Below are 16,047 nucleotides of genomic sequence, written 5' to 3' on the forward strand. Positions count from 1 at the left end.
CATAGAGGGACATCGGGGGTAGAGAGAGAGACACACCACATACTGCCGGCATACTCACTAAGGGCTGCACTTGTTGAAGGAATGAAGGTTGGTATCACTGACGAAACTGCAAGATGGTGAAAACATGGTGAGAGGTGCCCGTGATTGCCCAGAGAGGGCAGTGCCAGTCGTTAGTGTTACAGACGACTGGCTGTTCTGATGGCAGAGCACCACCTCGGTACACATCAGTCATCTACTGGCACCAACACACCACAGAGCGTAATTTCGACTTTCACATAAGGCTTATGCTGAGCAGCATGAAACACCTCACGAAACACGAGCACTTTAAAATCATGATGTACGGGACAACATCACATTCATAATAAGAGTATGTCATATCACAGGTCTATTCATGCCATTATCTGAGATGCTTCTACCATGGAATGTAGAGCAGTGTATTTTACTGTGTTTTTATCAGTAAAATCAGCTGGAATCTACATTGTACAGCAATAAACTAAAGTTTCACACCAAAAATGATTCTTATCTTCATTAGGAACACCAGCAGGTAGCACATGTACTGCCCCGTAAATTCTAAATACATAATTGGCTTCCCCACATTCCCTACACAATTCCTAAGGGCAGATGAGTTTTCACAAGGCTTGTTTAAAGCAGGTAGAATAGCTGTTTGTCATTGTTCGACAATCATCAATAGAATTGAACCCACTTTATCAACAAACTAATTTCATTCCAACTAAGCTGATTTCTCAAGATAATCACGAGTCATTACCCACAATGTAGGTGTCCTTGTAAGAACCACAGATCTGTACAAAGACTCATGATGACTCAATGAAAAATGTATCATTGTTTGTCAGCTGAAAAGAGTGAGATTAGAAACTATTCTCTTGTATGACACACATCGTGTTATTAGTGACAAAAGCATATTGTGTAAGGGAACCATAAAATAGACTATCAGTGTACAAACCAGCCTAGTTTGCTAGGCTGTTTGTACACAAGTGGGGGTAGAACTGTCTAAGGTAACCAGAGTTTTTGTTCCAGGGGTGTCAGGCCTTCCTTAGATACATACACACACGAGGTGAGAAATGTTATGGCAGACAAAGACACTAAAGTGATAAAAGCAACATTGACAGAACGCTTGGTAGAACACAGTCAATTTAAAAGGAGAATCGTTTTAATTTGAAAGTAGTGCAGTATTGCAGAAAGCAATAATCCACTCCACAAATCTTTGAAAAAAAGCATGTCCACTTTTGACATGATATTTGCAAGAACCGCTCAAAAGCCATCGACTTTGCAAAGAAGCATCACACTGCTTGACTCCCTGAAAACTCTCATCAGTTCAGAAACAGAAGTACAATCAGAAACTCACAATAGAGCTGTTTCACCGGTGAGAAGTTGAGTGATAATCCGTCTTGCATGAGCAGGCCAGCAACTTTGTCTGGCAATGCGCAGATATTGCAAATGACATATTTGTGGTAAATTCCAGGGAAGATATGTTTTGAGAAAATGGGGAAAATTACTTAAGGATTTTTTTTGTTACCTTTTAATTATTAATAGGGATTAGGACATTTTGGCTAGCTAGATAAGAACCAATTTAATAGCCTCCCGAGTGGTGCAGAGTTCTAAGGCACAGCATCACAATGCTGAGGCACCACAGCCAGTAGTGACCGGGAGTCCCAATTGGCCCAGCGCCGACCAAGTCAGGGAGGGGAGCTCTAACGACTTCTTGTGGGCACCTGCAAGCTGACTTCGGTCGTCAGACCTCCGGGTTTAGAAGCAGCATGTCTTGACCTACCCCTTTCCCGAGACCATTGGGGAATTGCAGTGATGAGACAAGGTCGTATCTACCAATTGGATATACCGAAAATGATGTAAGATTACAAAAAAAGAACAAGAAAAAATTACCAATTTAAAAAATGTCTGTGCAATTGCATAAAAGCTAAGAGGCAGCCAAGGTATTTATAGCCAAGTTTCTGCAGTGCCCCAGCCAAGGCACCTAAATCATGTTAGAAGTGTTTCTGAAAAACCAATTAGTTGAAAAATGCCAAGAGAGGCTGAGACATCCCTAGAAAGGCGTACTCACTGTCCAATTACGTCAGGTCACCAGCTGGACTGCTGCTCATTATGCTGCCAGTGATCTCCTTTTGCCCAGCCTGAGTGTGTAGGGAGCATTTTGTGTGGTAGCTGCTGTTGTACATGTAATTTGAAGTGCGGTTGCTGATGTTAGAACAGTCGAATTCAGGGGTCTGCAAACTTCCGTCACCACCTCAGCCTCGATCACCATGGCTGGCTCACTGGTGACTCCACCTACAGAGTTAAAGAGCTCCTCATCCATGCCACCTACAATGTTGTTCTCAGGGCTATTGCCATGGGTCACAGGGTCTCTGTTGCCTTGGCTGGACGGAGGCTCAGTGTGGTCATGGCAACAAGGAGGGGCCCTGCTACAGAAACAGCTGTGATACTGTACCTTGGACATTCGTGCTGCCCTCTGTAGGTTGTTAGGTGGACCTCAATACATGGGGTAGTGTCCTCTGTCTTTGACATGGTGCCCATGACTACACCTCCCTGGTCCTCAGCTGTACTCTCTTTGGTTGAAATGTCCTGGGGTTCTGGTAAGTTACAGCAACCTCAAGCATTGGGTCAGCCCTCAGGGACTCATCATATCCCTTTGCATGTTATATGGACACCTGGGTCACTATATTTCTAAATTAAGACTTGTCTTCTGTCCTCAACTGATGAATACACTGTGTAGAATGGTTTTATGTCATTTAGCAGATGCTCTTATCCAGAGTGAGTGCATACATTTTCATGCTGGTACACCGCGGGAATGGAAATCACAACCCTGATGTTGCAAGCGCCATGCTCTACCAACTGAGCCACACGGGAACCTAGTACAATGGCATGACACACATGCACATGTGAGCACTCACTATGACCTACACACCTGCACACACAACCTAATTAAAGGAGATGAGTTAACTTGTATAACCAGAATACATCTACTTAGCTCAATACCTTGAAATAATTCCTTAATTAAATGTAATTTAACATCAACAGCTTTGGACTACATTTACAAGTTGTCACTTCCACTGGAAATAGTATAGTAACTGCATACAGCAATAGAGAAGACTAAAGTTGATGACATCCCTGGGCTCCTGGTTATTCACGCAGGCCCTGATGAATGTTAAGTGAGTGTTGAGTGTTCGGACCATTATCCCACCAATCACCTCTCCCATCCAGACGGGTTCACCTCCACTACAAAAACAGATGATGCGATCCATCTCCTCCAAGAGAATCCGTATCATTTAGAGATATGGTCTTTGTTGCGCTTCTCTGCCTTCTGTATCAGAGTCTTATGAGGGGAAAAATAGGCTTCTCAGTAATGGGGCCTCACACTGTCATGGCTGAACAGAGATGCTATAAACCCAGAGGAAAAGCAGATTGTCTGGCGAATTAGGGATGCCTTAATAACGGCAACAAACTATCAGCCGAGGCTGAACCGAGGCTGAATCCTGTCTGTTGCCGATTTCTCAAGTTACATTAAAATTGTTCCGCATTAACCATGAGTCATCATTGCGGCTCAGGCCTTTGTTTGTAAATGCTACTGTATTAGCAATGAAACTCTCCCAACATGTTGTTATTTCTCCTTATGTTCATACTAATTACTGCGTATATGTACAATTGGCTAAGGGATGAGTGACTATTTGCAGTCAATCAGGGGTCAATCAGTTCACTGTACAAAGGGAAAGGGGACAAGTCACAGGGGAGAAGCAAGTACTATAAATGATCTATGGAACTATTGAATTGTTATGGTAACGGTCACTCACTTATAATAAATTCAATGTCTATGTTAAGAAACTACAACAACTAAGACAAACCTGAGTCCACGTTAGAGTAATGAAATGGTATGCCACCTGGAAAGGTTTATGAGACAAGAGATATTGCGTGAGTATTTGCTTGAAGGCAAATACTCTACCAAAATGCCCCAATCAAAAGGTTGAGGCAATGGTCAAGTAAATTCTTAATTCAATGACATAACAGACCAAATTCCATTGTTGAAAGTAAATGTATCTACATCAGTTTCCCAACTCCAGTCCTTGAATACCCTCAACAGAACACATTTTATTTGTGGTAGCACTGGAAAAACATACCTGATTCAACTCATCGAGGGATTGACCAGGGCAAACATTTGGGGGTACTCGAGGACTGAAGTTGGGAAACACTTTATCTACACTACTACTACCACCAATAGTTAATTCAGTATTGTTTACAAAGATTTCAGAAATGAATGTTTAAAATAAATGAATGAAATGAAAACAAAGACAAAGAAAAGGAAGGGAATGAGAACTTACTTGTGAAAGCATAGCCTGAGAAGTCAAATTGAACAAAAAGACATGGGTAAACATGAATAACAAAATCAGTAGAAATAATGAGAACAGAATGGTAGAAGTTGACTGTCCTGTCACTTCAGAATTGACTATGAACCATGACCGACAGTGATAATAGGATAGTTCACTTTTGTAATATATATATATATATATATATAACCAGTAAAAAAAGAAGCAAGTATTCTAAATTTAGAGAACTCAATAAAAATACCTAATCAATGTACTTTATCATCAATTAGGCATGTTAAAGGGCAACTGCACCACTTTTTGATTTCATATTCCTCCTCTCCAGCACCAAACCAGTGTTTACATTTGTAAAAATGGCACGTTTCAATGATCTATGGTTAAAAAGATAAGAAAGGTCCTAAAAAATACTTCTTTGTGAAATCACAAAAAAAAGTTTTTCAAAAACAGGGATTTTCAAAACCTGGAAAGGGTTTCTAGCCAGAGGAAGGTTTTTTCTTGATTCCCACGTCACCGTGAATCTCAGTGTTTGAAAATCACTTAATAAAAAAAAAAACTTTTGATGATGACATTCGGTATAACATTCAAACGTATTTTTTTTCTTCCTACAAAACAAATACGCTGTTTTCATATATGTAAACACTGGTTTGATTCTGGAGATAATGAATATGAGGTTGAAAAGTGGGGGAGTTGCTCTTTAAGGATTCTGGATAGACTTAAAATAATGTCACTGTACTTTTAAGCTAAGAAAACATCCAGAGCATTATGAAATCACTGTTTATCTGATTTTTAAAAAAGGTAGTCAATTCTCCAAATTACGAAGTAATAACAGGACAAGGCATCCCTCTAGACTTCAGACTGAAAAAAGGGTAAATCCAAGTGGCAGCTAAGGGTGACTGCTGCAGAAGCAGAAGGTTTAAAGCACAGATGGAAGCGTGGCAAGAAGCAGAACCGAATCAGACTGATTCATGCCTTAAATACAATGTGTTGAATCAGAACGGAATAAACCTTTATAACTAGCCAGCACAGCAACTTCAAGCAGCATGACTGGCAAACTAGGAGGGAGAAGAGAAAAGATGGGGTCGCTATTCCATTCCAACTCTCTAATTCCTTCAGCACCTGTGTTTTGGGATGGCTATCGCAGTGTGTGAATCTCGCCAGATTAATATTATGCTATTTCATTAAGCAGCTCTTCCAAGTTTTTTCCACTTACTTAATTTGTGTAAAGTGGCCTTAATAAAACAGCCAAAAAGAGGAGCAATTATAAACTAATCAGGAAGTACATTTGTCTCTAACTATGCCCGTGCTACTCTACAAGTATAACAATATTTTCACTGCCTGACTTTTGGATTTTTCCGTAGCGAGAATGTGCAGAAACAACCTCTTCTTACTCGTGACGGCATCTGAGATTCAGAATAACAAACCCTCAGTGTTGACTTATCTGAAGATACCATTATTCCATATGATATTCCACTATATTGGCAAATGTATAATGTATGGTTTTATTCCAAATTCACTATGCTTTAGAAGTTTAAGAATTTTCAGGAGTGATGCTTCAGTGATGGTTGTGTAGTAAGTGATGCTTCAAAGTGATGTTCACACAAAACTCCTTTCAATCAATTGTTAGGTAGTAGCATTCATTGATCCATCAAATATCTGTCGAGAGAAAATCTCAAAATGACAAAGGATTATGCTCTGATAACTTCAGTTGTCCTCATGAAGAACCGTGACAAACACACAGACACTATGGTCACAAGGAGCAGAGTGTGTGTGTGTGTGTGTGTGTGTGTGTGTGTGTGTGTGGGGGGGGGGGGGTACAGAAACTAGGATTGCCCCCCTCTTTCACCCTCTATTATATGAAGCACTAGGTCCCTAGCCCTCCTTCCCCAACCCTTCCATGCAAACAGACACGCAGTCTGGGGTCAGTTGGTAATGCATCCCCGGAGTGGAGTGGCTGGTCTACCAGAGAGATCGGAAGGGGGATGCATTATGCTTTTGGCGCAGGGGGCTTGGGGTGGTCGTGGCTGGATGGCTAGACTGCACTAGGTGGTGATGGGGAGGAAAAGCATTACGGTCAGGTGAGTGCTATCGCTCTGCAGGAGGGACAGGGAAGAAGGGAGGGAGCATGAGGGAACAGGGAAGGAGGGAGGCACTTACGGACTGGCTCAGTCTTGAAGTTCTGGGGAGGGCTGCTCTCGCCCTCGCCCTTGCCGTTGATGGCGGACATCTTGACCTCATAGAAGGTCTCGGGCTTCAGGCCAACGATGGTGATCATGCTCAGGCCTGTCGGAGGAAAAAGGGTTTTAGAAAGCTCCATTAAAGCTACTCATCACGGACCCAGTCACCCAGCTGGCTGATGAAACCCATGTCTTGGATGGGTCTAGGAAGAGTAATGCGATGGTAGGGCCTGTGCTAAAAAGAGCAGAGGACAGGACAGAGTGCTGGCTGTTATTTTGATCTCCTCTCTTTCCAGGAGCAAGGCAGTGTGGTGGAGAAGACTGTGAGCGGAGAGGGGGTGTGATGGCATGACTGTTTCTTGTGTATGAGCGAGCATGGAGGCTCGTCCTCATTTGTTTGAGTGAGTGTGTGGGGAGGTGTATTGCTTGACCCTGTGTGTATGGGGGCGAGGGTGTGCGATAAAGTCATATGTTAAGGTTGGTTATGTTTGTTTCTGTGTGTGTATGTGTGTATTTTCTAGTCCATGAGTAGATTTTTTTCCACAACAAGCAGGACATTCCCAAACACACGACAGGGCCGACATCCCCTTTTTTTGCAAGAGGAAGCAAAGCAGGTACAGAGGTCAAAGAGCCGATGCCTCGTGAGGACCCGGAGAAGGCGAGTGGGAAAGCTGCAGTTACCATCAATACTACTCGCCAACGTGCAATCATTGGACAATAAATTAGACGAGGTACGATCACGAATATCCTACCAACGGGACATCAAAAACTGTAATATCCTATATTTCACGGAATCATGGCTGAATGACGACATGGATATTCACTTAGCGGGATATACGCTGACCCGGTACGATAGAACAGCACACTCCGGTAAGACGAGGGGGGGCGGTCTGTGCATATTTGTAAACAACAGCTGGTGCACGAAATCTAAGGAAGTCTCTAGATTTTGCTCACCTGAAGTAGAGTATATTGTAATAAATTTCAGGCCACACTACTCGCCTAGAGAGTTTTCAGCTATACTTTCATGGCTTTACCACCACAGCCAGATGCTGGCACTAAGACCGCACTCAGCCAGCTACATAAGGAAATAAGCAAACAGGAAACCACTCACCCAGAGGCGGCGCTCCTAGTGGCTGGAGACTTTAATGCAGGGAAACTTAAATCAGTTCTACCATATTTCTATCAACATGTTAAATGTGCAACGAGAGGGGAAAAAAAATATATAGATTGCCTGTACTCCACACACAGAGACGTGTACAAAGCTCTCCCTCGCCCTCCATTTGGTAAATCCGACCACAACTCTATTCTCCTGATTTCTGCTTACAAGTAAAAATGAAAGCAGGAAGCACCCGTGACTCGGTCAATAAAAAAAAGTGGTCAGATGAAGCAGATGCTAAACTACAGGACTGTTTAGCTATCACAGACTGGAACATGTTCCGGGATTCTTCCAATGGCATTGAGGAGTACACTGGCTTTATCAACAAGTGCATCGAGGACGTCGTCCCCACAGTGACTGTACGTATATACCCCAACCAGAAGCCATGGATTAAAGGCAACATTCACACTGAGCTAAAGGGTAGAGCTGCCGCTTTCAAGTTAAGGGAATCTAACTCGGAAGCTTACAAGAAATCCTGCTATGCCCTGCGATGAACCATCAAACAGGCAAAGCGTCAATACAGAGCTAAGATTGAATCATACTACACCGGCTCCGACGCTCGTCTTATGTGGCAGTGCTTGCAAACTATTACAGACTACAAAGAGAAGCACAGCTGCAAGCTGCCCAGTGACACAAGCCTACCAGACGAGCTAAATCACTTCTATACTCGCTTCGAGGCAAGCAACCCTGAGGCATGCATGAGAGCATCAGCTATTCCGGACGACTGTGTGATCACGCTCTCCGTAGCCGGCGTGAGTAAGACCTTAAAAACAGGTCAACATACACACCACCCGATGTCACAGGAAGGCCATAAAGATGAAGTGCTTTGAAAGGCTGGTAATGGCTCACATCAACACCATTATCCCAGAAACCCTAGACCCACTCCATTTTGCATACCGCCCAAACAGATCCACAGATGATGCGATCTCTATTGCACTACAAACTGCCCTTTCCCACCTCGACAAAAGGAGCACTTATGTGAGAATGCTATTCATTGACTACAGCTCAGTGTTCAACACCATAGTGCCCTCAAATCTCATCACTAAGCTAAGGATCCTGGGACTAAACACCTCCCTCTGCAACTGGATCCTGGACTTTCTGATGGGCAGCCACCGGTTGGTGAGGGTATGTAGCAACACATCTGCCACGCTGATCCTCAACACTGGAGCTCCCCAGGGGTGCGTGCTCAGTCCCCTCCTGTACTCCCTGACCAGGCACGACTCCAACACCATCCTTAAGTTTGCAGACGACACAACAGTGGTGGGCCTGATCACCGACAACGACGAGACAGCCATTAGGGAGGAGGTCAGAGACCTGGACGGGTGGTGCCAGAATATCAACCTATCCCTCAACGTAACCAAGACAAAGGAGATAATTGTGGACTACAGGAAAGGAGGACTGAGCACGACCCAATTCTCATCAACAGGGCAGTAGTGAAGCAGGTTGAGCGCTTCAAGTTCCTTGATGTCCACATCAACAACAAATTAGAATGGTCCAAACACACCAAAACCGCCGTGAAGAGGGCATGACAAAGCCTATTCCCCCTCAGGAAACGAAAAAGATTTGGCATGGGTCCTGAGATCCTCAAAAGTTTCTACAGCTGCAACATTGAGAGCATCCTGCCTGACTGGTTGCATCACTGCCTTGTACGGAAATTGCTCGGCCTCTGACCGCAAGGCACTACACTACTACGTATGGCCCAGTACATCACTGGGACTAAGCTGCCAGCCATCCAGGACCTCTATACCAGGCGGTGTCAGAGGAAAGCCCTAAAAATTGTCAAAGACCTCAGCCACCCCAGTCATAGACTGTTCACTCTACTACTGCATGGCAAGCGGTACTGGAGTGCCAAGTCTAGGACAAAAAAGCTTCTCAACAGTTTTTATCCCCAAGCCATAAGACTCCTGAACAGGTAATCAAATGGCTACCCGGACTATTTGCATTGTGCGCCCCCCACCCCCAACAACCCCTCTTTTACACTGCTGCTACTCTCTGTTTATCATATATGTACACTCACTTTAACTATACATTCATGTACATACTACCTCAATTGGGCCGACCAATCAGTGCTCCCGCACATTGGCTAACCGGACTATTAGCATTGTGTCCCGCCACCCACCAACCCGTCTTTTACACTACTGCTACTCCCTGTTTATCATATACAGTATGCATAGTCACTTTAACCATATCTACATGCTACCTCAAACAGCCTGACTAACTGGTGTATGTATGTAGCCTCGCTACTGTATATAGCCTGTCTTTTTACTGTTGTTTTATTTCTTTACTTACCTATTGTTCTCCTAATACCTTTTTTGCACTATTGGTTAGCCTGTAAGTAAGCATTTCACTGTAAGGTCTACTTGTTGTATTTGGCGCACGTGACAAATAAACTTTGATTTTATTTGATATCTGCGTGCATTTGTCGGCAGGCCTTACACCGTGTGACTGTGTGCTGGCATGGCGTTGTGTGTGTCTGCAGAATTGCAGTAACTGTGTGAACCAAGTTGTTTTAAGTTTGTGTGCTTCTGTGCTAGAAGGGATGTGTGTGTGTGTGTGTGTGTGTGTGTGTGTGTGTGTGTGTGTGTGTGTGTGTGTGTGTGTGTCAGCCAGCTCTTTCGTGTGTGCGTGTGTCAGGCTGGGCTCAAGGCTGACAGAACAGCTTGTCAACAATCTGCTGACATATCCCATGTGAGCATGGATAAGACAGACAGACCAACAGATAGACACAGTGCCATATATACTCGACAGGAAGGAGGGCCTGTCAGCCCCTGACAGATTTGTTATTTAGTGCATCTTTGTGTTTGTCGTCATTTCGGCTGAATCACTGTGCTGACAATTAAATTCTAATATCAACCCCAACCCCAACATCTCACATTGGTTTTACATGTTATTTATCCCATTGAGATGAATTTGTCTCTTCCAAGAAAACACTGGCTAAGACTCAATATGAAAGGTATTAATAATGCTCTGACACTAGGTTATGTTTCAACAAACGGGCCTTATTCAGAACTGAAGGCTGACGTTCACATTTCAACCATCTGGCATAAACTAGTCTACTTGGAGTCCTACTGGCAATATCATTTTGTGGTGGGCTGCTCAGTGTGTCTATCTGTGTGTGTGTCTGTATGTGTGTGTGTGTGTGTGTGTGTACAACTCACCCTCCTCTGCATCGTACTCCCTGCCGGTCCAGTCTTCACCCTGCATGCGCCACTCTGCCCGGTACTTGAGGATGGCAACGCCGCCGCTGGCATCGGGCTCCTCAAACTCCACAACGGCGGTGCTGGAGAAGGGCTCCACTCGCTCGATGGCGGGTGCCGACGGCACATCTACACAACACCACAGAGACATACAGGTTAAATCCTGGCCCTCGAGACGTGTGTGCAGCCAATCAGACACAAGGATTCAAAGAGAAATGTGCCCGGATTCATCCAGTCAAAAGGCCATATATGAAGGGATCAGCCAATCACGGTTTTAAGGTTTTGGAAGTCCCATGATACTACAGGCAACGGGAGCTACATGTGAAATGATGTCCCAACTGCAAGGGAATTATCCAAATGACATCTTCCAAATTATATTGGCAAGAACATGTTGGGGTGATATTCTGAGACACACATGGTTTCCTGACACTGGACACAGGGAAACAATTGTAACAGCCAAATCTGCCATATCTTTTCACAACTAGCTTTAAAAAATGTAAGAATGGTTCTTCCATTAGTGCACTCACAAGCACAGTGCCACTTCACTAACAAATGTGTTAAAGTGGCAGTCACCACTGTGTTGCAGATGAATAAAATAACGCTTGTCCAACTACCCTTGACGTCTGTACTGCTTTATAGTCCACCAAAATAGCAGCCTTAAATGTGTACTTAACGCCAAAATGTCTTTGTAAACGCCCTGGAAATTACACCCATTATGTTTTTAAATCACAATTGAATTTCATCTTAACAACTGCAAAGTAACTGATCTTGAAGCTAAAAGCCCTATGTTGACCTCCAGATGTGATGTATGAAACTGACACAGAAATACTTGTGGTTTCGGAAGTAAAATCGAGACCAAACTTCTGAACTGTTCCAGAAATAATTGGTTGAAGCTGCTTAATGTGTGCTAACAACACTGTGTGGCTGTACTATATGCACCTTCCATTTAACTAAAATAAACTTTATATTGCCATATTTGTTCAGCTATACAGTATCAAATGTTTTAATAATGAATACATATGAATCATCTGAACAAGGGAAATCAGTGTACAGTATCACAGAGTAAGCCCTGTTGACTGACCTGCTGGGATCAGGAGGAACTCCTTGGACTCTGCTCCGATCATGTTGGTAGCTGTGCAGTTGTAGCTTCCAAAGTCATTCTGGGAATCTGGGGTGACCTGGAAGAATATGTATTTTTTTCCTTCAATGATCTGATTTACCCCAGATGGTCTTGTTGATTACTGAGGATCTCATCGCCATGGTGCTAGCAGCGCTCTTTGTTCCTCACCGCTGGCGTACGTCTTGCTCGAAAATGATCGAGTAACAGGGGCAGTTGGCCCCTCTGGTGGCACCATTAACCAGGCATCTTAAGGTACAGTGCCTTGCGAAAGTATTCGGCCCCCTTGAACTTTGCGACCTTTTGCCACATTTCAGGCTTCAAACATAAAGATATAAAATTGTATTTTTTTGTGAAGAATCAACAACAAGTGGGACACAATCATGAAGTGGAACGACATTTATTGGATATTTCAAACTTTTTTAACAAATCAAAAACTGAAAAATTGGGCGTGCAAAATTATTCAGCCCCTTTACTTTCAGTGCAGCAAACTCTCTCCAGAAGTTCAGTGAGGATCTCTGAATGATCCAATGTTGACCTAAATGACTAATGATGATAAATACAATCCACCTGTGTGTAATCAAGTCTCCGTATAAATGCACCTGCACTGTGATAGTCTCAGAGGTCCGTTAAAAGCGCAGAGAGCATCATGAAGAACAAGGAACACACCAGGCAGGTCCGAGATACTGTTGTGAAGAAGTTTAAAGCCGGATTTGGATACAAAAAGATTTCCCAAGCTTTAAACATCCCAAGGAGCACTGTGCAAGCGATAATATTGAAATGGAAGGAGTATCAGACCACTGCAAATCTACCAAGACCTGGCCGTCCCTCTAAACTTTCAGCTCATACAAGGAGAAGACTGATCAGAGATGCAGCCAAGAGGCCCATGATCACTCTGGATGAACTGCAGAGATCTACAGCTGAGGTGGGAGACTCTGTCCATAGGACAACAATCAGTCGTATATTGCACAAATCTGGCCTTTATGGAAGAGTGGCAAGAAGAAAGCCATTTCTTAAAGATATCCATAAAAAGTGTTGTTTAAAGTTTGTCACAAGCCACCTGGGAGACACACCAAACATGTGGAAGAAGGTGCTCTGGTCAGATGAAACCAAAATTGAACTTTTTGGCAACAATGCAAAACGTTATGTTTGGCGTAAAAGCAACACAGCTGAACACACCATCCCCACTGTCAAACATGGTGGTGGCAGCATCATGGTTTGGGCCTGCTTTTCTTCAGCAGGGACAGGGAAGATGGTTAAAATTGATGGGAAGATGGATGGAGCCAAATACAGGACCCTTCTGGAAGAAAACTTGATGGCGTCTGCAAAAGACCTGAGACTGGGACGGAGATTTGTCTTCCAACAAGACAATGATCCAAAACATAAAGCAAAATCTACAATGGAATGGTTCAAAAATAAACATATCCAGGTGTTAGAAAGTCAAAGTCCATACCTGAATCCAATCGAGAATCTGTGGAAAGAACTGAAAACTGCTGTTCACAAATGCTCTCCATCCAACCTCACTGAGCTCGAGCTGTTTTGCAAGGAGGAATGGGAAAAAATGTCAGTCTCTCGATGTGCAAAACTGATAGAGACATACCCCAAGCGACTTACAGCTGTAATCGCAGCAAAAGGTGGCGCTACAAAGTATTAACTTAAGGGGGCTGAATAATTTTGCACGCCCAATTTTTCAGTTTTTGATTTGTTAAAAAAGTTTGAAATATCCAATAAATGTTGTTCCACTTCATGATTGTGTCCCACTTGTTGTTGATTCTTCACAAAAAAATACAGTTTTATATCTTTATGTTTGAAGCCTGAAATGTGGCAAAAGGTCGCAAAGTTCAAGGGGGCCGAATACTTTCGCAAGGCACTGTAAATGTGCCAGCGGGTCATACAGGCCTCTTTGCCACAGAGAGCGTTCTAGGTTCAGGGGACACTGGGCATGAAACCCACTTTTGAATGGGCACACTCACTGCCTGAGATTCCGCACAGAAGGTTATGCATGCTGACTGTGTCCACCCAGGTCCTGGGAACAGACTCAATGCTTGCGTACCAAATGGCACCCTATTCTCATTATAAAGCTCTACTTAGAATCTTGGGCTCTGGTCAAGAGTAGTGAACTATATAGGGGATAGGGTGCAATTTGGGACGCTACCATTGACTGTGGTTTCCCAACAAGTTTCACGTGTGCTTTTATAAATGCTGAGATTAGGACCCGGGTCTCCCACGGCAGACGCCACTGTCAAAGATTTTTATAACTTAACCAAGATCGACCACAGCCTGTCGTTTCCAATGGGAACACATGAGACACAGTGGGCAGAACAAGCAAGGTGGTGGGCAGAACAAAGCACGAGCTAGTGAGATCCTATTGGCCCGTTTTAGCATGCATCTGCCCGTTAGAGAACACCTACTCCGTGAAGTGTGCAATAACTCAATTCGCCTTTGCACTCCTAAACAACGCAATTTAGTCCAATCTGTTCATAGCAGATTTTAGTTTTGGGAATAAAAAAAACTGTATTGAGAGCCTCTAGAGTGGCGCAGCGGTCTAAGGCACTGCATCGCATGCAATGCTAGGGGCATTACTACAGACCTGGGTTCATTTCCCGGGCTGTGCAAACAAACGGCCGTGGCCGGGAATCAGTTGAATGGTGTTTCCTCCGACACATTGGTGCGGCTGGTTTATGAGTTAAGCTGGCAGGTGTTATGAGCGCGGTTAGGCGGGTCACGTTTCGAAGGACGCATGACTCCACCTTCGCAGCGATGCTCTCTCTACAAAGCTTGTATTGAGATCAAATGTTTCATCGATGAGAAAACTTGCAGAATGTCAGTCAAAATCCATCTTCTACCACTGCCGGGCATCCTCTCACTATGATATTTGGTAGTAAGTGGATGCCTCACATTTATACTTCCAGTAAAATATCTGTCTCATTCTTCAACGTGCCAATGTCTTGACCACCCGCCCAAGAGGGCCAACACTAATGTTTAGGTTGCAGGCAGGGGTACCTCATCACATGACCATGAGCAACCATGACTGACGCATGTCCGCTAAACTTTCACAAGCTTTTTCACATTTTAATGTCAACTAGGGCTGTCAAACGATTCAAATGTAACAGAGCTTCTTCCAACAGTTACTGACCAATGTATGAAGAGAGGTGTGCGCTTGCAGCTGTAACACATCCGAATGGATGGCTCAGAAATACAAAATAATCATTTTTAACACACTTGAATTATTATACTCAGGTAGGTTAAGTTACCTTAACATAATTACATTACAAATAGCAATTGCATTGCTACAGCAATATGTTAACACTACCTCTTCACATGTGAGGAGAATAACACTATTTCACCAAAACATGTGAACCTGCAATTCCACATGTGAAAGTGAGATTTTCACATGAGTTTTCACATGTGAATGTGAAATTTGCAGTTTCATAATGTTACACATATGAAACTGCAAATTAGATTTACACATGTGAATTTGAGATTTTCACATGAGTTTCTCACACATGAAACTGCATATCGGATTTTCACATGTGAAATTTCTTAACATGTGAAACAGCAATTCACATGTGTGGTGAACTCTAAATTAAAAATACGTGACATTTAAATACAACATGTGAAAATTAGATTTTGACATTCGTTTTCTTTGTAAGGGTAACAATGTGTTTCTGGAGCTCTCAAGTGAGATGTAAAAAAAAAAAGTGAACTTTCATGTGCCTTAATAATAAACTTGTAGGTGATCTGTAAATAAAACGTTTTTTAAAATTCAGAGCCTAGTTTTTTTCTCACAGAGAAACTAAGGATCCTCCCTGGCTAGCCTTGAATGGCTAAGATAATGGAGGGGCTGGTCATGCTGAGAGATGGGTTCTGATTGTTTTACTATGCCACAGGCTACTGTCTATAACAGGCAGGTGTCACGACTTCAGCCGAAGTTGGTGCCTCTCCTTGTTCGGGCGGCATTCGGCGGTCGTCATCACCGGCTTTCTAGCTGCCACCGGTCTACGTTTCTTTTTCTTTTTCTATTTGTTTTGTCTTGATTGTACACACCTGGTTC

General features: G+C 43.4%; 1 protein-coding gene across 6 annotated transcripts in view; it reads right to left on the minus strand.

Moving 5' to 3' along the window:
* The window catches only part of LOC139423206 (neural cell adhesion molecule 1-like), a 304,932-nt gene that overhangs the window by 33,742 nt on the left and 255,143 nt on the right, over window positions 1–16,047 (minus strand). For all 6 annotated transcript variants that reach the window (XM_071174946.1, XM_071174944.1, XM_071174945.1 and 3 more), the window contains 3 exons: window positions 11,958–12,054; window positions 10,838–11,005; window positions 6,504–6,629 (listed from right to left, as the gene is read on the minus strand). In XM_071174946.1, the coding sequence (XP_071031047.1) occupies window positions 6,504–6,629; window positions 10,838–11,005; window positions 11,958–12,054 (391 nt within the window). The remainder of the gene's footprint in view (window positions 1–6,503; window positions 6,630–10,837; window positions 11,006–11,957; window positions 12,055–16,047) is intronic.

The sequence above is a fragment of the Oncorhynchus clarkii genome, chromosome 12 (assembly GCF_045791955.1).
Source record: "Oncorhynchus clarkii lewisi isolate Uvic-CL-2024 chromosome 12, UVic_Ocla_1.0, whole genome shotgun sequence".
NCBI classification, from domain to species: domain Eukaryota; kingdom Metazoa; phylum Chordata; class Actinopteri; order Salmoniformes; family Salmonidae; genus Oncorhynchus; species Oncorhynchus clarkii.